Here is a 24,773-nt window from a genome sequence, read left to right on the forward strand (position 1 = left end):
TCCAGGCAGAGGGAGAAGCAGGCTCCACGCAGGGAGGCCAACACAGGTAGGCAGGTGCTCTACCGCCGAGCCCCTCAGGCACCCCATACCCTGAGACCTTCCATCCCAGGTGCTAGGAGCCACGGCCGGGACTCCAAAGCGCCAAAGGACCTGAGAGCGGATCTTCCATTGGAGTAACGGCCGAAGGCTGGGTGAGAACCCAAGTCCTGCCACTGCTCTGGGGGGTCACGGGAGGTCGGGCTTGCTTGTGGTCGGGGTGTCTGCAGTCATTTGCCAGGGGCTTTCCCCTCTCTGTCCTCCTGGCTGGGGGTCGCAGCCTGGGAGGCAGGTCAGCGAGCAGGTGCCTCCTGCAGCCCTCTTACTCTCCACCTGACCAGGTGTCCTCGCTGAGCCAGCTGTTGCCCAGGCCGCCAGAGCCACGGGGCCTTGGGGAGCTTGTCGCCACGGCCCAGGCCCCAGCCCCTGGGCCTGGTGCCCCAGCCCCCTGGTTCCCTGGCCCCCCAACCCCCAGGCCTTGAGGGACCACGCGGATTGCCGCGTGGGGCTGACTGCCTGGGAGGCTGCAAAGGCTGCAGCTGCTACGTTCCCCGATGTTCCGGAGCGGAGAAACGCACAGGCTTCCCGACAGCTCTCCGGCCAAGCCCTGAGCGCCGAGGACAACCGATGGCCGTGCGGCTGGTGGCGGAAGCTGTAGCTCAGCGTCCCAGGACGAGCAGGAAGGGAGGGCTGGCAGCTTCCCCAGACCTGTCCCTTCCCTCTGTGCCCTCCTGGGCACCTTCCTCTGTAAGGGATGAGAAAGACGACAAAACCCACTGTTTCGGCCTGCTGGGACCTGGAATCGGGTAGAGGAGAGAGGCCAGGCTCCTGGCCAGCTTGGTATTTGTGACGTCACTTTATCTAGTTCCCTATCCGTACTCCGTTTCCCAGCTGAAATGTTCTGGGCCGCATAGTGTGTGGCTACATCGGTGGCAGCGAGACAGCGAGCACGGGGCAGTCGGTTCGCAGCAGCTCCCTTCTAAAGGGAGACAGCCGTGCTCTGTGCTGCGCGGCACCCGCTCCCCCCACTCGGCCATGAGCTGTGCCTTCGAGGATTCCCTGTGTGAGAACTTGCAATGGGTCCCCTTGGACCATAGAATTGGGTAAAAAATCCCTCAGTCTGACACTGAAGGATCCCAAAAGCATCATCCTTCTGACTTTTCCAGGTGTATTTCTCTCCTGTTTCTTCAGGCCTCGTTCAATATTTTAGCCAAACCAGTCTGATCATTGGCCCCAAAGCACTCTTCAAACCTCTGACCTTTGCCCACCATGGAGTCCAATGCATCCTGGAACGTCCGCCTCTCTGCCTTGACTCCATCTTTGACATTCAACATCTGACCCAAGGAACTCCCACTTTATTTCCTAAATTTCTATTTAAATCCCAGTTAGTTAACCTACAGCATACTGTTAGTCTCAGGTGTACAGGATGGCGCTCTAACGCTTCCAGACACCACCTACTGCTCCTCACACGTGCACTCCTTCCTCCCCACCATCCATTTCACCCGTCTCTCCAACTGCTAGGAGACCCTCCCTTTAAAACAGAGTAAAAATAATGCTGCTCTATTCCCGCCTTCAAAATTCTCTGGGAAACGAACAAGGGGTGGTAGAAAGGGAAGTGGGCAGGGGGTGGAGGTGACTGGGTGACGGGCACTGAGGGGGCACTTGATGGATGAGCACTGGGTGTTATTCTATATGTTGGCAAATTGAACACCAATAAGAAAATAAAAAAATAAAAAAATAGTAAAAAAAACAAACAAAAAAGCCCAAAATTGTCCCCAAACAGTGACAACGGGAAACAGAAATGCAAATTCCCCTTTGACAAAGGGGACTTCTACATCGCAAAATCACAGACCACGATGCTGATGCCCGATGCTGAGCTGTCGGGGCAATGGCACTCCAACAGACTAGATGGTGGGAGGACCCGAGGCTGGAGTGAGTGAAGGCTTGCTGCCTCATTAACGGGGGACAGCAAGCACCTCAAGTGGGAAGGGTACCCGCGGGAATGGAGGAGCGAGTCCTGAACAAAACTGATATTATGTGGTTCTCCAAAAGTTGGTGACCATTCTGAGGGATAAAACCAAAAACCTGTTTAGCAACGAAAAGAAGCAAGTGCCCTGGTAGCAGGTGATGCGCAGGAGATGCCTGACGTGTCTCCGAGATAATGCAGGAGACGAAGGACCGTATGCAGAAGTGCGTGTTTAACCACCATGTGGTCCATCTGAGGAGCCCTAGAGCTGCAATCCTGGTTGGCCTGGGAGAAGAAAGATCTAAAAGAACTAACTCACACACCTAACCTCGTGTCATAGAAGGATTCCTGTAGTGGCTGGGATGCAGGCCTGGCCTCTCCCCACACGTAACTCCTAAAAATATCTTGACCATGAAGCACTGACCTTATCCAAAGAAGGATCATAATTAAAAAAATATATATTGTACATGTATGTACATACAGATTATATATAAGCATATATAATGTCATATGTATACACATAATCATACAAAATATATCTATACTGTATAATAATAGTTAAACAAAAAGGAGAAAGAACAAACCATTGAGAAACGTGACAGGAAAGGCAAGTGGCCGATGAAGTATACCCACCAGAAATCTCTTTCCATGGAGCAGATGTAAAATGAGACCAAATACAAAAGCATAGATTTTTAAATTCCATGAAGTAATTACCTCCAGGAAACAAGAGCATACTGAAGACAATCAAAAGCTCGTGGTAAGTCTAGGAAGAAAATAGGAACTGAAAGATGAGCTGGCCAAGCTAAAGAGAGAATCGGAACGAGTCATCGTGGAGAATGTTGAGGCCCTGCAGCAGCCCCAAGGGGCAAATGGAATTATTGGGGCGCCTGGGGGGCTCCGCGGTTGCACGTCTGCCTTTGGCCTAGGCCGTGACCCCGGGGACCCAAGATCGAGTCCCACGTCGGGCTCCCTGCATGGAGGGAGCCTGCTTCCCCCTCTGCCTGTGACTCTGCCTCTCTCTCATGAATAAATAAATAAAACCTTTAAACAAATAAAAATAAAACAAAATTATTATTTATGTCATAGATCAGTCACCTAAATTCCTACGTCGTGAGCCCCCAGGACGCACTTCCCTGGGGTCCTGCCCGGCTGTTCTGTGTCTTGTGTCCTCAGACACTTGGGTCCCGTCTCACTGCCTCTCCTGTCGCTGACCGTCGGCCGAGTGCCTTTTCGGTTTTGATGGCGAGTATCTTCAGGTTCGGCTTGGTTTCATCGCTCAGCTTTTCATGTCACCTCGTCATTTAGCAAATATGTAGTGAGCCCCTTCCGGGCTGGCTCCCGCGGCCCCGCTGCCCCGGCGCAGCCCCAGAGCAGGTGCAGAGCGGGCTCAGAGCTCGGCAGGACAGACGCGGCTGGAGGCGGCGCTGATGAAGTGAGGCCTCATTTCAGTTCAGAGAAGCTGCTACGGTACCAGGGCTTCCATGCGTCAGTGGATAAAGCACATCCCGAGGGCAGAGCGCCTTCATTTTGGAAGAACCTCCCGAGGGGCCTCGCCCGGGTCCTCACCAAAGGCCAGGAGGCACCCTGTGCCCGGGAAGGTGTCGCGGGCTCCTGGCTGGGGCGTGAAGGCCGTTCCCCCAGCCTGCGGGGTGCAGAGCCCGGGGCCCTGGGGCGACGGCCCGCACGTGTGCAGGCCCCCTCGGAGACGCTGTCCCACCGCAGCGAGCTCTGTTGAGAGTCTCCTCCGAGGGGACTTAGAAAAACTACCCTCCTGCTCGTTTGGAAGTCAGTGTGAACAATACATGAAAAAACAAACTAAGAAAGTTGACATTTAAAACTTTCCGCATACGTTTCAGCAAAGAGGACATGTGTTTACGGTGTGTTATAAATATTGACATCTTCAAATAAAATGGCTGTCACTTCTTTTTTTAAGATGTTATTTATTTATTCGTGATAGACACACAGAGAGAAGCAGAGACACAGGCGGAGGGAGAAGCAGGCTCCATGCAGGGAGCCCAACGCGGCACTCTATCCCAGGACCCCGGGGTCACTGCCTGGGCCAAAGGTGGATGCCCAACCACTGAGCTGCCCGGGTGTCCCTCATGTGTCATTTCTAAAGCTGCCTAATGGGGAATGAACAGTTCCGCACACTGACACTCACCGCGAGACGTGTGTACTTGACTTTGAAATGCCATAGCTGAAGTGGGGGATCGTGCTGCTTAGGCTACGCTGGCCCCAGTCCGGAGGCGGGAGACCAGCTGCCGGGCCTTCCCGGCCACCCCCAGCTGCTACTCAGCCCCCGGGGCCGGGGACACAGCACCCTGGAGCTGCCCAGCTGCAGGCTACCTCTGCGCCAGGGGTGCTACTTAAGGCCCCACGGGGTGGGGGTGGGGGTGGGTGCTACCCCTTGCCCTCCTAGGAACTCAGAGCAGCGCCAGCCGCCCCCCCCCAGAGGGCGCCCTTGGCTCACCTCATCCCCTCACAGGCCAGCCCGCGGCTGCGCACCTGTAGCCCGTTGAGCACCTGCAGCCCATCAAGCACCTGGACCCCGTCGAGTCCCCGGGGAGCCAGGCTCTGGATGTCATGATGCTGATGCCAGCGCGGTCGTCAAACTCGTGCAGCCGCATGAACTGCTTCGTGCCTGTTAGTAAGTGTTTAATAACTGTCTGCACGTCCAGTAGAGTTGATCTGAGACCCTGGGGCGTTTGCCTTCACCTGCCAGCAGGGCTGTGTGGGGGCAGCTCACCTTTGGTTCATCCCGACCCCTTTGGTAGCTGCCAAGAACGGCCTGGGCAGTGGGGAGGGATTAAGTGGCCTCAGCTCAGTTCATGACATAACCACAGCCTTTTTTTTTTTTTAATTAGCCAGCTTTAAAAAAATGGGAATACATCTTACACATTTTTATTATAAATGTTTATTTCCGCATCCTTCCTCCCCGGAGAATTTTACCCTGATGTCATGTTTTTAGGCAAGAGCATTTCCTACGAACCACCTCATCCCAGTGCTTTGAGGCACCTGTGCTTTGCTTTGCAAGGAAACACACACACACACACACACACACACACACACACACACGGCTTGTTTTAGCCTCCTTCCACCATAAGCGTTAAGATGATTTGGGTCTGGGTTATCGGTACAGGTATTATTAGCGCTAATTGATCAGCTTTGCATATATTAGACATATTGGTGATCGTTAAATACAAGAGCAAACTATTACCGGAAATAGCAGCTGCACCTTGAATCTGACAGTTTGGGGAAGGGGTTCATCCTGCAAAATAGTGAGAGAAAGAATCTAAACTATCCAAAAAAGGGCTGCTTGTGGCCCCCAAGGGCTGTGGACTGGGGCGGGGTGAGCTCAGTGCCGGGGGTCACCGTCAGCATGCCCCGGTCCAGGCTCACCGGGTGAACCCAGGGAGAGTAGGACACGGTCAACGCCTATGGGACCCATCTGGCTGCCCCCTAGTTTTGTGTGGCTCACAAACTAAGCATGATGCTAATACTTCACATGGTCAAACAGAATTTTAAAGGCCGCTCTGTGACACGTGGAAGCCCCGAGACGGTCACGTTTCAGGGTGCGTCAGCGCAGTGCTGTGAGAACGCGGGTGCGCCCCTTTGGTTCCGTGCCGCCCGTGTCCCAGGCTGCCCTCCCTCCCTGCAGAGCTGGGCACCTGCCACGGAGACCCAACGTCCTGCAAGCCCGAAAGTGCTTGCTCCCCGGCCCTGCACAGAAGCCATTCAGCAGCCTTGGAAGGTGGCAGGATGTGAGCCCCCAGCTCCTGCCACGTTGCACAGCGACTGCGGTGAGCTGTGGGCTCCAAGAACAGCAAACGCAGAGGTTTTCCGTGAGTTCGCCTTGCCCGCCTGGAGTCAAGTTCTCCCAAAGGATCTCAGTTGTCGTAAGTCCCCTGGCTGGGGCGGGGGTGGGGGTGGGGTGTTCCCTGAACCAGGGAGCAACACCTCTCACCACAGGACAGCAGGCTGGAAGTTGACCCAGAAGTCGATGCCATGCCCAGACTTTGTTGCACAGTATCGTACTTTACATCTGTTCTTCTAAGGAAAAGAGAACAATCCTTTCCTAAAAATCACTTACCCTCCCTAAGAGGCCACCATCCTTCAGCTCGTTTCCCTAGTAAGATGGTGTTAGGCCTGAATTCTAGGCCACCTTGGGGAGCCGCTCATTTTCCTGCGGGTATCTCGCAGGGGCGGCGGGGAGGTGCATATCTGCATCAGTAAGCTCTGTCCCTTATTAAAAGGTCTCGTTTGAGAATCCAGAAGGGTAGAAGACAATTCTCTTCTGTCTCCTACATCTTGCGCGTGGACGGTGGTGGTTCTGACTTAGGCTCTTGGCGAGAAGTAGTAGAGAAACCTCTAGAAAGAGGGGAGCCTGCAACGGTGCCTTGGGTCCAAGGTCGGGGCAAAGCCAAGGTGAGAGGGAAACGGGCTTCGGCTTGGCGGGGGGCCCAGGCATGAAGCCGCCTGATGAGGCTTAGGAGCCACGGTGCTTTGGGGAGTCAAGCTCCCGAGAGAGAAATTAGAGAGCTGTGGCCCTGGGACCCGAGCCAGGGGCGTGAGGAGCGAGGCACGCCTGGCCAAGGGCTGATTTCCCTCCCAGAACCGTGTGGGCCATGCAGGGAAGGGCCCACCCACGGGTCAGGCAGGGAAGGGGCCACCCGTGGGCCAGGCAGGGAAGGGGCCACCCGCCAGGTGACAGGGCTCACCAGGCTCCGGGCCACCTGCCAAGACAGTCGTAGGGGAGTGAGCCCGGGAGCCGAGTGGGGTTGGGCTGCTGGCAGGACGGAGGCCCTGTCAGAGCGGACACCCTGATGATGCACACAGGCCGAGGTTGACCCCGAGGTCACGTGTTTTACCAGCAGCGCCCATGGCCAGAGAGGGCCCCACTGAGCCAGGGGAGCAAAGCCCGCCAGCCAGGTAGGTTGATGGGAAGACATGGGTGTGGACATGCAGGGAACTGGCCCGAGTGCCGGGATGCAAGGCCCTGGAATCCACACTGCACAAGAGACGTGAAGAGGGCGGATGCCCGGGTGGCTCAGGCCATGACCCTGGGGTCCCGGGATTGAGTCCCGCATCAGGCTCCCCGCACGGAGCCTGCTGCTCCCTCTGCCTGTGTCTCTGCCTCTCATGAATAAACAGATTTTTAAAAATAAAAAAAAAAAAAGGTAAGAAAGACATGAAGAGAGGGGAGGGGAAGTTGTGGGCCGCAGTCAGCCGAGGGACTGGGGGTAGGGACAGCGCAGCAGCAGGACGTGGGAGGGGAGGGGCAGGGGGCCTGCGAGTCCCGGGTCACCTCTGGGAGCTGGGGCGCCCAGGATTAAGGCAGAATCTAAAAGGGAAGGGGCCGGAGCAGCAGCGGGGGGGGGGGGGGGGGCAGGAAGAGCAGAGGTGACAAGGCGGGGCAGCGAGGGGTGGAGGGGCGCTCCCAGGGGGACTGTCACTTCCCCTTGAGGCAGGTGCCCGGGATGGAAACAACTCGGGACTGTGCAGAAACACCCGAGGTGTCGCGCAGCAGGCAGATGCAGACTGGGGGTCCCTCCGGGAAAAGGATTTTTTTTTTTACTTTTTTTTTTTTTAAGGGTTTTTAAATTTATTCATTCATGAGAAACACACACACACACACACAGAGGCAGAGACAGAGGCAGAGGCAGAGGGAGATGCTCCCCCGTAGGGAGCCTGACGTGGGACTCGATACCAAGATCCAGAATTATGCCCCGAGCCAAAGACAGATGCTCAACCGCTGACCCCCCAGGCGTCCCGGAAAAGGGCTTTTGAATGGGAGTTGGTGAGCCTGCCCTTGGAGGGAAAGGACGCTGGGCCAGGGCCGGCCGCCCCCGGGGAGGGACCCGCCCCGACGCAGCCGGGCAGGCCGCAGGCACAGCGGTCATTCCCCGAGAGGACGGGCTTCCTGGGCGGCAGCCTGCGCTGTCCCTGTGTCCGCGGAGTCCTTGCAATAACCCTGAGATAAGGGAAGAAATAACCCAGAGGCCAGTTCCCTTTCCTGATCTCTGATCAGCGCTGCCTCCGGCCCCGCCTGCGTTCTGGGGCTGCGAGGGGCCTTCTGTGGAACTCTGGGGCGCTGGGGAGGCGGCTTCCCACCAGGCCGCCCTCTGAGTGCCCGGTGCCCGCTCTCAGGCGCTCACGCTTCTGCCGCCAGCATGCTGCTGGGGGCTGCGCCCACGGGCAGGGGTGCGACGGCGGGGGCACCGCCTGGGAGGGCTGCGCCGTGCGGGTCAGGTGGCCATGGGGTCTGGGCTGTTCTGAGGGTCACCACCACGTGCCATGTGGGGTCCTAAAACAGCTGGGTTGGCTGTGAGCACAAGGGCAGAGGGACGGCAGCCCGTCCCCCGCATGCGACCAACAGGCTGTCCGAATGGGGCTCGGGGCACGGCTAACCTTTGCTTCTTCCGTCCCTCACTGGCTCTCACGGCTGCTTCACGTGGCCTCCTCCTCGGCGCCGTGGTCCAGCCTGACTCTCTTTCGGGGTCACGGCGACCAGCAGGAAGTGGAGAGCCAGACCCCAGGGGGGTAGTGGGGCTGAGATGCGCAGGTGGATCGGGGCGGGGGGCTGGCAGGGAGGGCCTCGCGCCCACCGGGTCCCCATGTACCTCTCCAGGGCCACCTGCAGCCCCAGACCCCTTCCGGAAGCGCTGGGCGGGGGCCGGGGAGGAGCAGGGACAGAAGGACAGGCAGACAGGGTGACTCTGGACGGCTGGGGGTGGAGACCACGCGCCACACACGCCCCGAGGGCTCCTGGAAACCAACTGGGACAATGTGCTGCGGTCGGGCGATGACAGGACTCATTGTGCTGCCGGGGAGCACCCCGATCTCCCTCGTCGTCCATCATCTACCTTCCCCGGGGCCCGGTCAGCTCAGCCCACCGCAGAGGGCGGCTGGGAGGAGCCACGGCGGCGAGGAGGCGTCGGGCTGGACGGGCCTCGACTGCTGGCCCGTCACGTGCCAGGAATCTGTTCTCCAAGACGGACTCGGAGGTAGGCGCACTCGTTCCCACATCACAGAGGAGGATGCGGAGGCACGGAAAGCTTGTTGACCGCCCCACGGTCCCGCAGGTGGCAAAGCCAACCTCCAGATGAGATCCACTCACGCCCCTTTTATCCTCGCTGCGGGGACAGGCTTTGTGCTTTGCAGCCTGGGCAGCGCCAGGTGTGTGGCGGCAGCCGTGCAAGCTGCCAGGAGCCCAGACATGACACGTCGGGCGACTCCTGCTGCCTCCCCCAGCCGGCTCCATCCCATGCTCTGGAGCCTCCGCCCAGGCCACGGCCAGTCCTCCGTCTCTGAAACAACAGCTCGCATCCCTTTCCCCACCCCCCCACTCCGAGTGGAATCCGCAGTCCCGTTCCCGCAAGAAAGTGACCCTGCAGGACGTCCGTCCGCGTTTGCACCGGCCAGCTAAGGGGCCCAACACGAAGCCCCCGCCCAGCCCCAGCCGGCCCAGGTGGCGAGGCCCAGCCATCAGGCCTGGCCTGAGTCCCACCCGGGGCTGTGACCGAGTGACCAGCCCTGGACCCTGAGCTTCTCGGGGCGCCGCAGCCTCCGCGAGGTCAGAGGCGTCTCGGGGGCACCTGGGGCCCGCTATCGAGCCCTGCACGGCCAATCCCTGCACGCCAGCCTCAGCAGAGTGGTGGGAAACATCAGGAACCCGAGATAGGAACGCACGCTCCTGGGGGCAGAACCAGAGGAGGCCAAAAAGGGACAGGGGAACGGGAGGGCGGCACGCTGGGTGGCTGAGCTGTCTTCCTGCCTTCCGGGCCCCACAGGCCGACCTGCAGCGCCCCCAAGCCACTGCTCAGCCTGGCAGGTGCGCCAGGGAGTGTCCGGCAGGTGTCATCCTGGTCCTGTGGGAGTGGAGAACACACGGGTGCTCCTGAGGCCCCTGCACCAGCAGGAACTCACCCCCCTCACCGCCCCCACCCCAGCCACCCGCAGACATCAGAAATCCTGCATTCCTGAACGTGGGCCTGGATGGAGCGCAGGATGGGGTTCCCCCACAGCCCACTTAGCTCCCCCACCGGCCATCTCACACCACCAGTCCAAGCTTCTTGTCCTGCCCCCTCCCCGTCCTGAGTAATACTGGGATCATCCTCCTGGCTCCTCAGGCCCAAAACCCACATGTGGCCCAAGGGCTCCCTCTTGGAGATGTAGGAGGCCAGCTGCGCTCTCACCTCTAGACACAAGCGCAGCCGTGTCCCTCCTGGGTCACCCCAGTCACCCCAACAGCCTCCTACATGCCTCCTGACACCCTCACCCCTCCTCACACAATTCTCACCTGGAGGCCACTGTTGCCTTAAAAAAAATAAGTCAGACCATATTTAGCTAAAAAAACAAACACAAAAAACCAAACAACCCTCCAAAGACTCCTCCTCGCACCCAGTACTTACGATGGCCCACGAACCTCGAGGCCATCTGGTGCACAGGGCCACACACAGGCGCCTTTCCTCTCTGACCTCCTCCCCATCCCTCCTCTCCTGCTCACCCAGTCATTCTGGCCGCTTAGTCTCCCTTGAAGAGGCCCTCCCTGCTTCTGCCTGAGGGCCTTTGCACTTGCTTTCTCCTGTGTCTGACGCCCTTCCTTTCTTCAACCAAACTGTCACTGTAGCTCTCTGTGATAGTTTTACCATATGATCGCTGGTTCTTGGAGAGCTGCCCCGCCGCGGCCTCCTAGATAGCCAGCGGGCTGGCTTTCCCACCCCTCAGCTCCGCGTGGCCTGGGGGACACGGAGCGGGACCTCCCCGACGCCTCCCACGATTCCCCACGGCGCCCGCTGCCTTCTCCACGTTTCCTTCACGGCCTCTCTCCTTCTCCTCAGACTCGAAGTTCCATGAGGGCAGAGGATGCCAGGGCCTGCTGGTTGGCACAGGGCCGGCCTCCGTGAACGTCTGCCCACAAATCAATGAACGCACGTCGCGGCTCCGTCCGTGTTCCCGCCTCAGTTCACACCTGCCCGTTTTTCAGAGCTTGTTCTGATGCCATTTCTCTCGGCCACACGGGCTAGGAGAGGCCACTCAGTTTTCCATACTGAGGGGTCCCTCGGTCTCGCGCCTGGAGGGAGGTGTGCCCCCGGGATGAGCGCCGGGAAGGCCACCGGCTACGCCTTCCACACCTGGCCCACGATCGGGTTCCAAGGATTTTAACTTAGTCAAACAGGCCCCGCAAGGCCACCTGTCCAGGCCGCAGATATGCCAAGCGGAGGCTAATCTGATCGTCCTTGGTGCCAGCACATTCAAGTCCGTCACGTGTGGCCGGCCTGCAGTCATGTGGCACCACGGGGGCAGCTGTATCAACAGGCCCCTGGGGGACCCGTGCGCGTGACGCGGTGGAGAGATTGAGTTTCAAATTCGGGAGAAGGAAAGCGTGAGTGTGAAGGGAGACGGGAGCCCTCTTGTACAAGAGTTGTTAGCAGGCCTGTGTGGGGAGCACACGTCCTCTACTCAGGGCCTGTGTTCTTAGAAAGCTCGCTGTCCCCTGCTGTTGTGCAATCACCGCTGCTGGTGACCCGTGCGTCAGCCAGGTGTACCTTGAGGTCCACCCTCATCTCACTGACACTTGACCAGGGTATCTCCACGTAGACGCACAACATCCTTGGGATGCAGTGTCTATATTGTTATAATGATGAAAAAGCCCCCTAATAGGGGCGCCTGGGTGGCTCTGTGGGTGCCATATCCGACTCTTGGTCTCAGCCCAGGTCGTGAGGATCCCAGGGTCACGGGGATCTCAGGGTGCCACACGGTGCCTGCTTCAGATTCTCTCTCCCTGTCCCTCTGCCCCTGCCCTGTTCTCACACACTTACTCTCTGTCTCTTAAAAAAAAAAAAGCCATATGATTAAAAAGTCGTTTTCTGAGTTTGTGGCGGCACGTGTCCTCTGGGTGACAGGTGTATCTGGGTGGAGTGGTGGGTTCAGGCCCCTGCTCCACGGTAATCAGCTGTGGAGGTCAATTTTTGCCTTTGGGCCTCAGTTTCCTCACCTGAAAACTGCCTGGTTTTGAGCCTCCCCCTTCTCCCATCTTCTGTCTCCCGCCTTCTCTGGGTTGCTGGGAACACGCAGAAGAACCAAGGGTGTAGGGAACATGGTACCACAGAGGCCGGCACAGAGTGAGGGTGTCAGTGTGGTCCACTAGGGTGACAATCAGCAGCAGCGAGGGCAGAGGTGGTCAGAGCCCCGGCTGCGGCTGGTGGGAAAGTCCACATGCGGCCTCTGGGACCAGCGCCCCACTAAGTCCCATGCAGGACACCCCCCCAAGCCCAGGCTCGACCCCCCCCCCCCCAGTGCTCAGAGCCCTGGGGACGTCCCTGTCGCCTCCCTGACCTGGAGAGTGGCTCCTCTCACCCTGGGGAGAATGAGCAGCTCATTCCTTACCTGTAGTGAGGCCCACGGGAGCACCTGCTGAATGAACCGGGGGCGCAAGGTGCTGGCACTTCATGACGCTCAAAGTGATGGGCATTAAGTGGTGAGCGGTGCACGGAGCTGCCGGGAGCTCGGGAGGCCGGTGGCAAGTGGGCGGGCACGACCCTGGGGCCCGCACAGGTGCACCCGGGCTGGGCCTGACTCACCTCCAGGGCGCCCCACCTCTGCTGCGGCGGGCACGTCCCCGGCACCCCCCCCCCCCCCCCGCGCAGGTGCACCTGGGCTGGGCCCCAACTCCCCTCCAGGGCGCCCCGACCTCTGCTGCGGGCCGGCAGGTTCCCGGCTCACCGCCCCCCCCCCGCCCCCCGCGCAGGTGCACCGGGCTGGGCCCCGACTCCCCTCCAGGGCGCCCCGACCTCTGCTGCGGGCCGGCAGGTTCCAGGTAACACGGCGCCAGGTGAGCCCATCCCGAGGCTCCGGGCTCCGGGCGGGGGAGCCGCGGCCGGCTGGGCTGTGCGGGCACCCGGGGCCGCAGGGGGGCCCGGCGCGGAGAGGGGGGCGGCCCCGCGAGGGCCTGCGGCGGCGCTGGAGCCGGCCTGCCCCGGGCTCGGCCGCGGGGTCCCCGGGGCGGCAGGAGGGCCCCACCCGCCCGGCCTCCGGGCCCCAGCGGGCGCTGCGCCCCCCGCACCCGGGTCGGGCGCCCAGAGGGACCGGCTGCGCCCCCGCCCGCACCCCGGAGCCCCTCGCCGCCCCCCCACGTCCCGCGGCTGCGCGCCCAGGAGGGCGGGCGCTCCTTCTGCCCGGATTCCGGGCGCGCTCGGTCCCGCGAGGCGGCCAGGTCGGGCTCCCTCCCCGTCCTTCCCTCCCTCCCTCCCCGCTCCCCCCTCCCCGCTCCCTCCCTCCCCGCTCTTCCCTCCCCGCTCCCCCCTCCTTCCCTCCCCGCCCCTTCCCTCCCTCCCTGCTCCCCTCCCCACTCCTTCCCTCCCCCCTCCTGCCCCTTCCCTCGCTCCCCGCTCTCCCCTCCCCGCTCCTTCCCTCCCTACCTCTCCGCTCCCTCCCTCCCCCCTCCCCCCTCCCCACTCCTTCCTTCCCCCCCTCCCGCCCTTTCCCTCCCTCCCTCCCCGCCCCTTCCCTCCCCGCTCCCCCTCCTTCCCTCCCTCCCCGCTCTCCCCTCCCCGCTCCTTCCTTCCCTCCCTTCCCGCTCCCCCCTCCCCGCCCCCCTCCCCCCTCCTTCCCTCTCCGCTCCCCCCTCCCCGCTCCCCGCTCCTTCCCTCCCTCCTTCCCTCCCCGCTCCCCCCTCCCCGCTCCCCCCTCCTTCCCTCCCTCCCGCCCCGCTCCTTCCCTCCCCTCTCCCCCCTCCTTCCCTCCCTCCCGCCCCGCTCCCCCCTCCCCGCTCCCCCCTCCTTCCCTCCCTCCCGCCCCGCTCCTTCCCTCCCCGCTCCCCCCTCCCCGCTCCCCCCTCCTTCCCTCCCTCCCTCCCCGCTCCTTCCCTCCCCGCTCCCCCCTCCTTCCCTCCCCCCTCCCCGCTCCTTCCCTCCCCGCTCCCCCCTCCCCGCTCCCCCTTCCTTCCCTCCCTCCCTCCCCGCTCCTTCCCTCCCCGCTCCCCCTTCCTTCCCTCCCTCCCTCCCCGCTCCTTCCCTCCCCGCTCCCCCTTCCTTCCCTCCCTCCCTCCCCGCTCCTTCCCTCCCCGCTCCCCCCTCCTTCCCTCCCCCCTCCCCGCTCCTTCCCTCCCCGCTCCCCCCTCCCCGCTCCCCCTTCCTTCCCTCCCTCCCTCCCCGCTCCTTCCCTCCCCGCTCCCCCCTCCTTCCCTCCCTCCCGCCCCGCTCCCCCCTCCCCGCTCCCCCCTCCTTCCCTCCCTCCCGCCCCTCTCCTTCCCTCCCCGCTCCCCCCTCCTTCCCTCCCTCCCGCCCCGCTCCTTCCCTCCCCGCTCCCCCCTCCCCGCTCCCCCCTCCTTCCCTCCCCCCTCCCCGCTCCTTCCCTCCCCGCTCCCCCCTCCCCGCTCCCCCTTCCTTCCCTCCCTCCCGCCCCGCTCCTTCCCTCCCCGCTCCCCCCTCCCCGCTCCCCCCTCCTTCCCTCCCTCCCGCCCCGCTCCTTCCCTCCCCGCTCCCCCCTCCTTCCCTCCCTCCCTCCCCGCTCCTTCCCTCCCCGCTCCCCCCTCCTTCCCTCCCTCCCGCCCCGCCCCGCCCTCCCGGCGCGGCCTCCGCCGGCCAGTCCGGGGCCCGCCCTCCGCGGCCCGACGCGCAGGTGGGAGCGTGCGGTGAGGGCCGCCGCCCCGAGGCCGCCCCGCCCGGGGCCCAGGTCGCGCAGGCCGCAGCCCAGGTGAGCGCTGGGTCCCCGCGGGCCGGGCTGCGGGCGGGGGCCGGGCGGGGCGCCCCGCGGAGGACGGAGCCGAACCTGCGGAGCCGGCGCGCCGAGCCCGGTCCGGGGAGACTTCTGGGCCCCCCTGTACCCCAAGGCAGCAGAGCCTCGGGCAGGTGAGCTGTGCGGGTTCGGGACACGGTGCTGCGGAGCGGGCCCTGGCCTCGGGGAGAGCAAACGTAGGTCGGTACTCGGCAAAGCCTGGACTTGGCACCTGTGGAGGGTGCGCCCTGGGACACGGACACACGGACAGACCCACAGGCCACTTGGACGAGGGAGCCGCACGTGTGGCTGCCGTCCAGGCCGCTTGTCCATGGAAAAGAGCTCCAGGTCCAGCTTTAGGCTTCTTCTTACTTTACCAGTATTTGGGGAATTTGCCTTAAGATACTGGAAGCTGGGCAGCCCCGGTGGCTCAGTGGTTTGGCAACGCCTTTGGCTCAGGGCGTGACCCCGGGGTCCTGGGATCCAGTCCCACCAGCGTCGGGCTCCCTGCGTGGAGCCTGCTGCTCCCTCTGCCTGGGTCTCTGCCTCTCTCTGTCTCCTCTCTGTGTGTTCTCATGAATTCTCCTCTCATAAATAACCTCTCATAAATAAAATCTTAAAAAAAATAAAGACATTGGAAGCCTTTGTGACTCCCTTCAGAGTTGAAGGTACCAGGAATTCAATGAATTCCTGATAGGACTTTGTAGCGGAGAATCACCCTTATCTGTGGAACCGGTAACAGAGATTACAGGACTCAGATTTCTGGTTTTTAAATTAGTGCAGTATTTTAAGTGTCTGTCTCAGCTTTATCCCATCTTTTTTTTTTTTTTTTAAAGATTTTTATTTATTCATAAGAGGCAGAGACACAGGCAGAGGGAGAAGCAGGTTCCCTGCAGAGAGCCTGATGCAGGACTGGATCCCCAGATCCTGGGATCACGCCCTGAGCCATTGGCAGAGGCTCTACCACCTACCCCCACCCGCCCTTATCCCATCTTACACACAGTCTGTCCAGGTTTAACCTGGAAGCTCATTTCCCTCCTATATTTCCTTCTTCTCCAACTTCCTTCTGATACCATTACATTTTTTCCTGGAAAAGTACTTCCTCGTCTACAACCAGCCATTTGTTCTCTTTACTTAAACCGACCCTCCTCGGACATGGTCGGGATTTGCGGGAGGGGGGGTGGGGGGGGGCGGGGCGGGGCACTTGGTTTTACAGCCTCAACCTCGAGCTCCTGCATGTGATGACGGATACAAAAGACGGAATATTATAAGTTTTCTTCCCTTGAGCAAGTCAAATGGTCTTCACACACGAATTGTCTTTTCCGGTGCCCCAACTTGAAGGGTCCTGGTGAAATATCCCACCATCAGGGTAAGACAGGTTACCTAAGGTGATAAAGGCAACCTGCAGAAACTAGACAACTGATCACCACCGATTTGGGTTCCTGTGATTATATGGTGACAGCAGCGGGGCCTTGGGTGATCTCGTGGGAGGGGCCTCCCCACTGGATTTCACTTATACTCTGCCTTCAAAGTCAAGTTCTGTTGTGTTTAGTGCTTTTAACTGGTGATTTGATCGGCTGCTTACTTTTAACTGAGCCTAAATGTTTTTGTGGAAGTGTGAGGCCCCGTTGCAGGAGGGTATGCGAGAGGTGACCCACACACAGAGGCAGCACCTGACCCGCGGTGCCAGGCTCCCCAGGGTCCCCCCAGCCCGGTCAGATTTCAGACCCCGGGCAGCCCCAGCACCTGTGTGAGAACTCAAGAGTCACATTTTGACAGAGTTAACTTAAAACCCACCAAGCCCACTGTGTCGTGTTCCCGAACTGCCCTCCCCTTCCGTGGAAAGGGCTGGACTTGGGCCTCCGGGGGGGGGGGGGTGTCCCAGCCTTAGAAGAAAACAGGGAATGGAAAGCTGCCGCAGCCTGAAGCAGGAAACGGGAAGTTAGCTACTGAACCGAGATTTATCGATTTGGAAATAGAGCAGCTGTGATGAAACATGGGACGTCTGTAAATCAGAAATAATCCCTGCAGTTCTTCCCTCACACTCACCATTGCTTTGTGGGGTTTTTTGTTTTGTTTTGTTTGCCCGGGGAAGTGAGTTTGTAAGACTCATAACAGGAAGAGCCACACCCAGCTACTTTTGTTGTATGGGCTTTGTTGTCATTGCTTTTTTTCTTTTTTTTTTTTTAAAGACGCTCTTAGGTGCCTGGTAATTGCATTTCCTCTTCTTAAATATCTTTGTAAAATGGCATATTCAGGAGTTTCTGAATGCCAGTGCTTCTGACTCATGGACCAACTCATTGTATCATTTGCATGGAGTTCTGCTCCCTGTGATTTCATCCCAATGTGATTTCTGAAATGGCCAGGGCGGGTCAGGACACCTGTGCCCACCTTAATTTGGTATCGGTTATATTTTCAGAGCTGGTGAGACCCCCGGAGGGAAGGCAGTCCGTCCCGCCTGTTCTGGGCAAGGGGCCACTCCTGGCCATGTCACCCGTGGCTGCTGCTGAGCCAGACGGGGCCCAGCGCGACAGGTGTGTCAGCAAGCTCATCTTCTTCCTTTTTGTCTTTGGTGCCATGCTGCTGTGTGTGGGGGTGCTGCTGTCCATCTTTGGGTTCCAGGCATGCCAGTACAGAATCTTCCAGGACTGCAGTGTGGTGCTGAAGGTCGCTGGGCCGGCCTGTGCCGCGGTAGGGCTGGGGGCCGTGATCCTGGCACGCTCCCGGGCCCGGCTTCAGCTCCGGGAGAGCCGCCTGCGGGGCAGTCCGGTGGACCCCGACCGAGCCTTCCTCTGTGGGGAGAGCCGCCAGTTTGTCCAGTGCCTCATCTTCGGGTTTCTGTTCCTGACAAGTGGCATGCTCATCAGCATCCTGGGCATTTGGGTCCCCGGCTGTGGCTCAGACTGGGCGCAGGAAGCGCTGAACGAGACGGACTCTGCCGACACGGAGCCGCAGATGTGTGGATTCCTGTCCCTGCAGATCATGGGGCCCCTGATTGTACTCATGGGGTTGTGTTTCTTTGTGGTGGCCCACGTGAAGAGAAGCAACCTGCACGAGGGCCAGGATGCCTCTGAAAGTGAGGACCCGCAGATCCGGAGCTTGGAGCCCGTCCAGGTCACCGTAGGTACGTGGCTGTTGGTCCTGTGCTCGAAAGTATCACGGTGGCGGTTGCATCAGGGCTTCACTGGGTGGCCCTCGCTCTGGCCTACTTTCTCTCTTCTCTCCGTCCCTCTCACACACACATGCTCGCAGGTGCACACATGTGTGCGTGCACAGCGCTGCCGCCGTGAGAAGCCGCAGGAGAACCCTAGTGCATGCACATCATCTCCTTCTAGCACTTCCTTATTAATTACTTGAGCAAGAGCTTTGGGACATGAAGTCATGACCTTGACTGAGGTCACAGAACAAATGAAGAGGAACGTGAGAGAAGGTACTAGGATAGCCTGGGAGCCTTCGGCCACCTGGGAGGCCTGCCAAGTGCTGTTGGTACCTAGGGTGCGTTGTATTGGTCGTGTGGGGTCCCGTCCCAGGATGTCCCCAGCTGGCTGTCCTTCCTAAGTCTGTAACCTCTTATGGCTTTGGTTTCTGTGGCTGTAAGATGAGCGTTGCGACGATTCCTGGCAGCACTGGCGTTCTAGGATTCTGTATCCCCAAGTCTGCCCATCTTCTGTGTTTTGGGGGCGAGGGCTATCTGCACCGTTTCCCACATTGTTCATTTTCTATGACGTTATCCTTGGCCTCGGGGTGGAGGCGAAGCTTGGAAACGGTGGCACAGAGAAAGAGGAAATGTGATCGTACCTGTCTCTTCTTTCCCCCACGGAATGTCAAGAATTGACTTCTGTGTTCTCTGGGTTCTGCAGAAGAGTGGGTCACTGTTGCCCCGGCGGCCTTGGCCTCAGTTTCACACAAAGGAGAAACCCCATTGCTGCTCATTTTTGAAAAATCACTCCCCTCCCATCTCCTACTTCTGCAAGGGAAGAGCTCTGAAACCATAGCCTTGACCTCTAAAGGGCTAGGCCGGGAGCTCTAGGGGCAGAGGCCAGGCAGGCACCAGAGGAGCGTGGTGAGCGAGACGTCTGGTCCGGGCTGCCTGCTGCAGGAAGCGGGGCTCATGGGGGAGCTCCTGGCACCGGCCTCACGTGGCACTGGCCTTGGACCTTGGAGCACGAGGGCAGATGGATTCACAGACGAATCCTGGGGCCGGGGTTGAAACTCCCAGCCGACTGCATATTTATATATTTGTGGTGACCACAGCAATATTGGTTATACATTAATAACGGCTAACACAGACCGAGGGGTCCCTCTGGGACCAAATACCCATCCAAGTGCTCCTCGAGGGCTGCTGCTTCCCAGTTTTTCACACCCACGGCAACCCAGTGAGGCAGGTACCCTCAGTACATCCATGTTAGAGATGAAGGGACCGAGGCGCAGGGATGTCACGTAACTTGCCAGGGTCACAGACCAGCAAGTGGCAGAGCCAGGATCCAAACCCAGGCAGGTGGGCACACAGGTACTATGGCCCTGCATAGCACCGGCCAGGGCCCCCGGGCCCCGGGCTGTAACTCTGTTTCCACTGGTTTCATCCTTCGCCCAGTGTTGCGGGGAGCTGTTACGTGACTTAAGGGCTCACCCCATGTTGTAGATGTGCTCGGTCCTCTTTGGGGAACATGGGGGGTGGAGGGGACAAGTAAATACGCTCACTGATGCTCACGGTGTTCTGAGTTGGGAGCATTTCGATGTGTGCCCTTTGGGGTGGCGATCAGGGGATCTTGGGGTCCAGCCTCCCTCCTGATGGCTGGAATTGGGGGCAGCAGAAAGCAGGGACACAGTGACTCCCGGGGGGGTCTCCTCCCGAGGTTGGCACTCCATCACGCAAAATCTTTTCTGTTTAACCCTGTAAGTTCCATCAAACCTGGCAGCCTAACTCCTCGTCTTGGTCTCCTTTGATATACTTCGGGGTAGGCTTTACATTTTCAGAAGTCCTGCCTCTAGCCTAATGGATAAGAATCTAGGCGTTGTCCATCGACGGTTGGCCCTCCCTTGCGAGGGACTGGAGGATAGAGGCGATTCTGGGCTCAGTCCCAGGGTCCAGCTGCTCCCAGAAGGGGCGCGCCTCCTCCGCAGACACAGGATCCACCCGCTGTGGGCGCACTGGGCGCTGAGTCCCGGGTCCAGGTGCAGGGGTGTGAGGTGGCCCTTCCTGGAGGACGTCTGCCATCAACCCAGGGGGCCTCCAGTCCTGCAGGATATAGTGAAGGGGCGCCCCAGGGGATGGGACTGCTTTCAAGGAGAGCAGGCTGCAGGGCCTGGCGGTGGGAGCTGATGGGCAGAGGCTCCGACGGGCCTCCTGGACGGCAGGCAAGGGGCGGGGGGGCCTGGAGCTTGGGTGTTGGCGGAGGAGGTGACCGGCCTGCTCCGGAGGCTCACTGCCAGCCCGGGCCTGTGAACAGAATGAACCCCCACAACCACTGAAGGCAGCTGGCTTTAGGTTGGCATGTGCATTGGAGGTTCTAGTCGGCCGTTCAGGGGTGCAGGGGGTGCCGGGATGCCGGTGTATGGGGGTGCCAGGGTTCAGGGGTGTTGGTGGGAAGAGGGTGCGGGGGTGCCTGTGTTCAGGTGGGTGGGGGTGGGAGGGGGTGCCAGGGTGCAGGTTTGTTGGTGTGGGGCATGAGTGTGGTGCAGGGGTGCGGGGAGGTGTGCAGGGGTACCTGTGTTTGGGTGGACAGGGGTGCCGGGGTGCAGGGTGGGCAGGGAGCAGGGGTGCCCCGGCATCTGCAGGAGTCCCTCCGCGAGCAGCACCATCCCCAGCAGCACCCGAGTCTCCGCTTCTGCGGCAGGTGCACTTAGGGATGGCAGGCAGGGCAGGTGCGGCAGGTGGGGCCCAGGAATGGGGGCGGTCACGGTGCCTGCTCGGGCGGGAACCCGGGAGCGGTAAAGCGGCCTGTGCGCCCCTGTGCAGATGCTTCCCCCCGGCGCTGATGACTGTCGTCTGTCCCTCATGTTTCCTGAGCTGTCCCGTGGTGCCGCCGGCCGAGGAGAGGTACCCTCAAACCTCCGCGTACTGGGGCCTCCACACGTCTAGAATGTTCTGGGCAGCCCCCATGGCGGGGTCTGTATGGGGACCTGAGTGCAAGTTAGAGCTTACACGTGGAGTCTGTGTCTCCTGTGCAAAGCATGTCCTATGTCTGGAGGGAACCGTGGCCACAGAAAGGCCGAGGGTCCAGCCCACCCACCAAAGGCAAACAAGCTTCCCTTGAGAGCGCCTGTTGCCTGTACCGTGTGGTGACCCGGGTGGGAAGAGCCCCGGAGGCGCACCTCCTGGGCGGCAGTGACCCGGGGGCCTCAGCTCCTCCCTGGGGGGCTCCCACCGCCCGGAGAACCACGCTTCCTCCAACTGCCAAGCGGTGATGACTTAAAATCTTAAGTTGAGGATGAGGAAAGCTTTGGAGCAGGAGGCGCCCGAGGGCGTGGGCACTTCACCAAGGGGTCTAGCTCAGGCCCATCAGGAAATACTGGTTCGGGATCCCTGGGTGGCACAGTGGTTTGGTGCCTGCCTTTGGCCCAGGGTGCGATCCTGGAGACCCGGGATCGAATCCCACGTTGGGCTCCCGGTACATGGGGCCTGCCTCTCCCTCTGCCTGTGTGTCTGCCTCTCTCTCTCTGTGTGACTATCATAAATAAATAAAAAATATTAAAAATATCTTCATCATAACAACATAATTATTTAAAAAAAAAGGAAATACTGGTTCGCTGCTGGAAGGAACTGTGGTATCGTCAACGTAACATAAAATTCACCATTTAAAGCATTTTTCAGGGATCCTTGGGTGGTGCAGCAGTTTGGCACCTGCCTTTGGCCCAGGGCGCTATCCTGGAGACCCAGGATCGAATCCCACGTTGGGCTCCTGGTGCATGGAGCCTGCTTCTCCCTCTGCCTATGTCTCTGCCTCTCTCTCTCTCTCTCTCTCTCTCTCTCTCTCTCTGTGACTATCATAAATAAATAAAAATAAAAAATAAATAAAAAAATAAGTATTTTTCAGTGTACAGTGACATTAAGCACCTTCCCAGTGTTTGCAACCATCACCACTATCAAGTTCTAGAAGCTTCTTTTTTCTTTTTATTTATTTTTTAAAGATTGTTTTTATTTATTCATGAGAGACAAAGAGAGAGAGGCAGAGACACAGGCAGAGGGAGAAGCAGGCTCCATGCAGGGACCTGATGCAGGACTCGATCCCGGGACCCTGGGGTCACGCCCTGGGCCAGAGGCAGACGCTCACCACTGAGCCCCCCGGGTGCCCCTAGAAGCTTCTCTTCGCCAGGGAGGAAGTGCCCCATTGAACACTCACTCCAGTGCTCCCGTGCCTCCCCCCCCCACCTTCACTTTCCGCCCTGCGCATTCGATGGGCCACGTTTAAATTCCGGAGGTAGCCTAGGTGTTTTGACCTTTTATATTCACGGGCCCAATGCATCATTCACCCGCGTTGCTCCTGCTGCTGTGCGCCTGCTCCTCGGCCATGCTCACTGGAATGCTGTTTCCCTAGGTGACGCCGTGATCCTATTCCCGCCGCCGCCGCCGCCCTACTTTACCGAGTCCTCGGCTCCTGCAGCGACTCGAAGTCCTGGGGCTGACGGTTTGCGTCCAGATGAAAATCCACCTTCGTATTACAGTATTTTTAACTATGGGTAAGACTTCTGCATTTGAACTTCACGAGTAGGCGCGTTTCACGTGTTCAGGCCTGAGCCCAGGCCAGGTGAGGTCTGTAAGGCTGCAGGCGCAGACATCAGAGGCCGGGGGCTCTGTCGGAGGACGGCGCGGCCGGATTATCGCCTTCGCAGGAAGAGCGCCCTTCAGGAAACTCTGGGGCAGCGCATACATTAAAAATGACAACAGCGGTTGCACCGGGTGGAGCATGAAGCCCTGTGCAGGCATCTTGAGGTCCTCCTGGCTGCGCTGATCCTCCACGTGTTGAGCCCCCGAGCCGGGCCTTGGGGTGCCCCGGGCCATGTTGGGCTTTGCCATGTTAGGTCACGGGGAGACGGACATGGGGGTCATGGGAAGAAGCAGGCTCCATGCAGGGAGCCCGACGCGGGACTCAATCCTGGGACCCCAGGGTCACGGCCTGAGTCCAAGCAGAGGCTTCACTGCGGACCCCCCCGGGTGCCCTGGGAGTAGGACCCGAGCAGGGCTGGGGTGGCAGCCGCCTCACCCGCCCCTCCACGTCCGAAGGCTTGCATTCCTCTTGCACGACAAACGGGGTGGGGGCTGCAGGGGCACAGATGGGATCGTCCTGCCCGGACAGGGGACGGAGGCTCCGCACGGCTGCGTGATCCTCTTGGGGGATTTTTCTGTTCTTTTCTCCGACCATGAGCTTCCCCAAGCCCTCGGTGAAGGCCTGTTAGCCTACCCACGGCCCTGGTCCCTGCCACCGTGTGATTTCTGTCACTGCAGTAGGGGGAGCGGGGCCCACCGCAGGTGCACACGGGGCTCGGGGGCTAGGACCTTGGTCCAGGTGGCGCGTTCTGGAAGCTCCCGCCCGGGCCTGGCCTCCTAACTCATTTGCCTTGGCCTCCGTCTGCCTCCCGCGTCCCCACGGTAGCCTGCGGAGACCAGGCCTGAACCCAGGCCAGACGAGGCTCCCCACGGACTCCCCCATGACAAGGGCAGCAGTGGGGTGAGGTCTCTAATGTGACCCGAAGGGCGGGGGGGGGCACCCAGGTGTGTGTGTCACCGCGGCCCCAGAGGTGCACAAGCTGCCGCTGGCCGAGAGCGCCACTCTCAGGTGCGTCCTGGGGCCCGACCTGTCCCCCCTTCTCCTTCCTTTTCAGTCGGACCCCAGCTCCTGGGCTCCAGGGCGTGGCCCCCGAGGCGCATGGCGAATCCATATACACCATTTCCGGGGCTGCTGCGGCCCCCAACACCCTTCCACCCCCCGAGCTGCCTCCCAGGTACGAGGAGAAGGAAACGGCAGCCGCCTCGACGCCAACCCTGGGCTCCGGGCCTGCCGCGCCGTGAGCCGTGCACTCCGCTTCCGTTTTCTGGAAAACTGATGGCTATTTTATTTAATTTGTTTTTTAATAAAAAGAAAAAAAATACCACGGCACTGGCTCCATCCTGATTTCCCTGGGACTGCGGCATCGGCCCCAAGGGAAGGTTCTGGAACAGGCTGTGCTTGGGCGGTGGCCTGGCCCATCCGCAGCCTGTTCCCTAGTTTGAGTCGGTGGATGAAGAAGCCACGGCTCTGCTGCTGCATAACTCGTGTCCCAAGGGCGCTGCCGCCAAACTGCGGGACCGGCTTTTGAAACCCTCTGGCTGGTGCTGTCCCCCCGCTGTCCTCCCGCTGTCCCCTGCTGTCCTCCCACTGTCCCCTTGCCGTCCCCTCGCTGTCCCCCCACCATCCTCCTGCCACCTCCCGCTGCCCCTGCTGTCCCCCTCTGACCCCACCGTCCCCCCCCCCCCCCGCCACCCCACGCTGTGCTCCCAGGCCCCGGTCTGGCCTTCCCTGCCCTCTCTTTTGTCCTCCCCCCATCCCCTTTCTTTCTTCCGCCGTGCATGTGCAGTGACACTTTCAGAAGATGAATTTCTTATTTTTTTAAATTTAAAATTGTATTTCTTTTTGACACGGAGAGAGCGAGCAGGAGCAGGGGAGGGGCACAGGGACGGGGAGAAGCAGCCCCCCTGCTGAGCAGGGGGCCCCAATGCGACTTGGGGCTGGAACCCAGGAGCCCGGGGTCATGACCTGAGCCAAGGGCAGCCGGTAACCATCGCGGGGGTGGGGGGCAGGCGCCCCCAGGGTGGGATGTGTGGGCCGCTGGGATAACTGGACTCCTGGGGTGGGGGGCACGGGAAGGACGCGCCTCTGCTGCAGTGTCCTGGGCCCCGCTGCCCAACTGCCACCCACCCACCGGCAGAGGCCTGGGTGCCGGTGGGCGCCGGCCAGGGCTCAGCTCCCGCCCGCAGCAGAGGGAGCTGCGCTGGCGGTTCTGCGTGACAAACTGACTTGCAGGAAATGCGCACTGGTAGCGGGCGCATGGGGGTGGCCCCGCCGGGGCGGCGCAG

General features: G+C 60.4%; 2 protein-coding genes across 9 annotated transcripts; one reads left to right on the plus strand and one right to left on the minus strand.

The window, feature by feature from the left end:
• Nucleotides 1-4,116: 4,116 nt before the first annotated feature.
• Nucleotides 4,117-12,633, minus strand: LOC121497940. Of its 6 annotated transcripts, XM_041767768.1 has the most exons (4): nucleotides 12,392-12,633; nucleotides 12,000-12,065; nucleotides 8,866-9,870; nucleotides 4,117-8,778 (listed from the first exon to the last, which is right to left on the minus strand). In XM_041767768.1, the coding sequence occupies exons 3-4, from the start codon at nucleotides 9,486-9,488 to the stop codon at nucleotides 8,439-8,441; spliced, it is 963 nt and encodes a 320-aa protein (XP_041623702.1). In that variant the 5' UTR covers nucleotides 9,489-9,870; nucleotides 12,000-12,065; nucleotides 12,392-12,633; the 3' UTR covers nucleotides 4,117-8,438. The 6 variants fall into 6 exon arrangements, with proteins under 6 accessions (XP_041623702.1, XP_041623703.1, XP_041623701.1 ...); XM_041767769.1 differs by lacking the exon at nucleotides 12,000-12,065; XM_041767767.1 differs by having other exon boundaries at nucleotides 8,866-12,065.
• A 100-nt stretch (nucleotides 12,634-12,733) lies between these two features.
• On the plus strand, nucleotides 12,734-23,809 carry TMEM171 (transmembrane protein 171). 3 transcript variants are annotated; one of them, XM_041767763.1, is made up of 4 exons: nucleotides 12,734-12,836; nucleotides 17,139-17,843; nucleotides 22,258-22,399; nucleotides 23,543-23,809. In XM_041767763.1, exons 2-4 carry the CDS (start codon nucleotides 17,207-17,209, stop codon nucleotides 23,727-23,729), a joined length of 966 nt encoding a protein of 321 aa, XP_041623697.1. In that variant the 5' UTR covers nucleotides 12,734-12,836; nucleotides 17,139-17,206; the 3' UTR covers nucleotides 23,730-23,809. The 3 variants fall into 3 exon arrangements, with proteins under 3 accessions (XP_041623697.1, XP_041623696.1, XP_041623695.1); XM_041767762.1 differs by lacking the exon at nucleotides 12,734-12,836 and adding an exon at nucleotides 14,597-14,698; XM_041767761.1 differs by lacking the exon at nucleotides 12,734-12,836 and adding an exon at nucleotides 14,606-14,853.
• The last annotated feature ends 964 nt before the right edge of the window (nucleotides 23,810-24,773 follow it).

The sequence above is a fragment of the Vulpes lagopus genome, chromosome 8 (genome assembly GCF_018345385.1).
Source record: "Vulpes lagopus strain Blue_001 chromosome 8, ASM1834538v1, whole genome shotgun sequence".
Taxonomy (NCBI): Eukaryota; Metazoa; Chordata; class Mammalia; order Carnivora; family Canidae; genus Vulpes; species Vulpes lagopus.

Excerpts from the sequence above, each read along its gene's own strand:
- TMEM171 (XM_041767763.1), top strand. The coding sequence starts at position 17,207 with ATGTCACCCGTGGCTGCTGCTGAGCCAGACGGGGCCCAGCGCGACAGG. Across the intron at positions 17,844-22,257 it reads GCCCGTCCAGGTCACCGTAG|GTGACGCCGTGATCCTATTC; the intron begins GTACGTGGCTGT and ends CTGTTTCCCTAG. Across the intron at positions 22,400-23,542 it reads TACAGTATTTTTAACTATGG|TCGGACCCCAGCTCCTGGGC; the intron begins GTAAGACTTCTG and ends CTTCCTTTTCAG.
- LOC121497940 (XM_041767769.1), bottom strand. The coding sequence starts at position 9,488 with ATGGCTGGGCCTCGCCACCTGGGCCGGCTGGGGCTGGGCGGGGGCTTC. Across the intron at positions 8,779-8,865 it reads CTGACCGGGCCCCGGGGAAG|TTGGTTTCCAGGAGCCCTCG; the intron begins GTAGATGATGGA and ends ACATTGTCCCAG.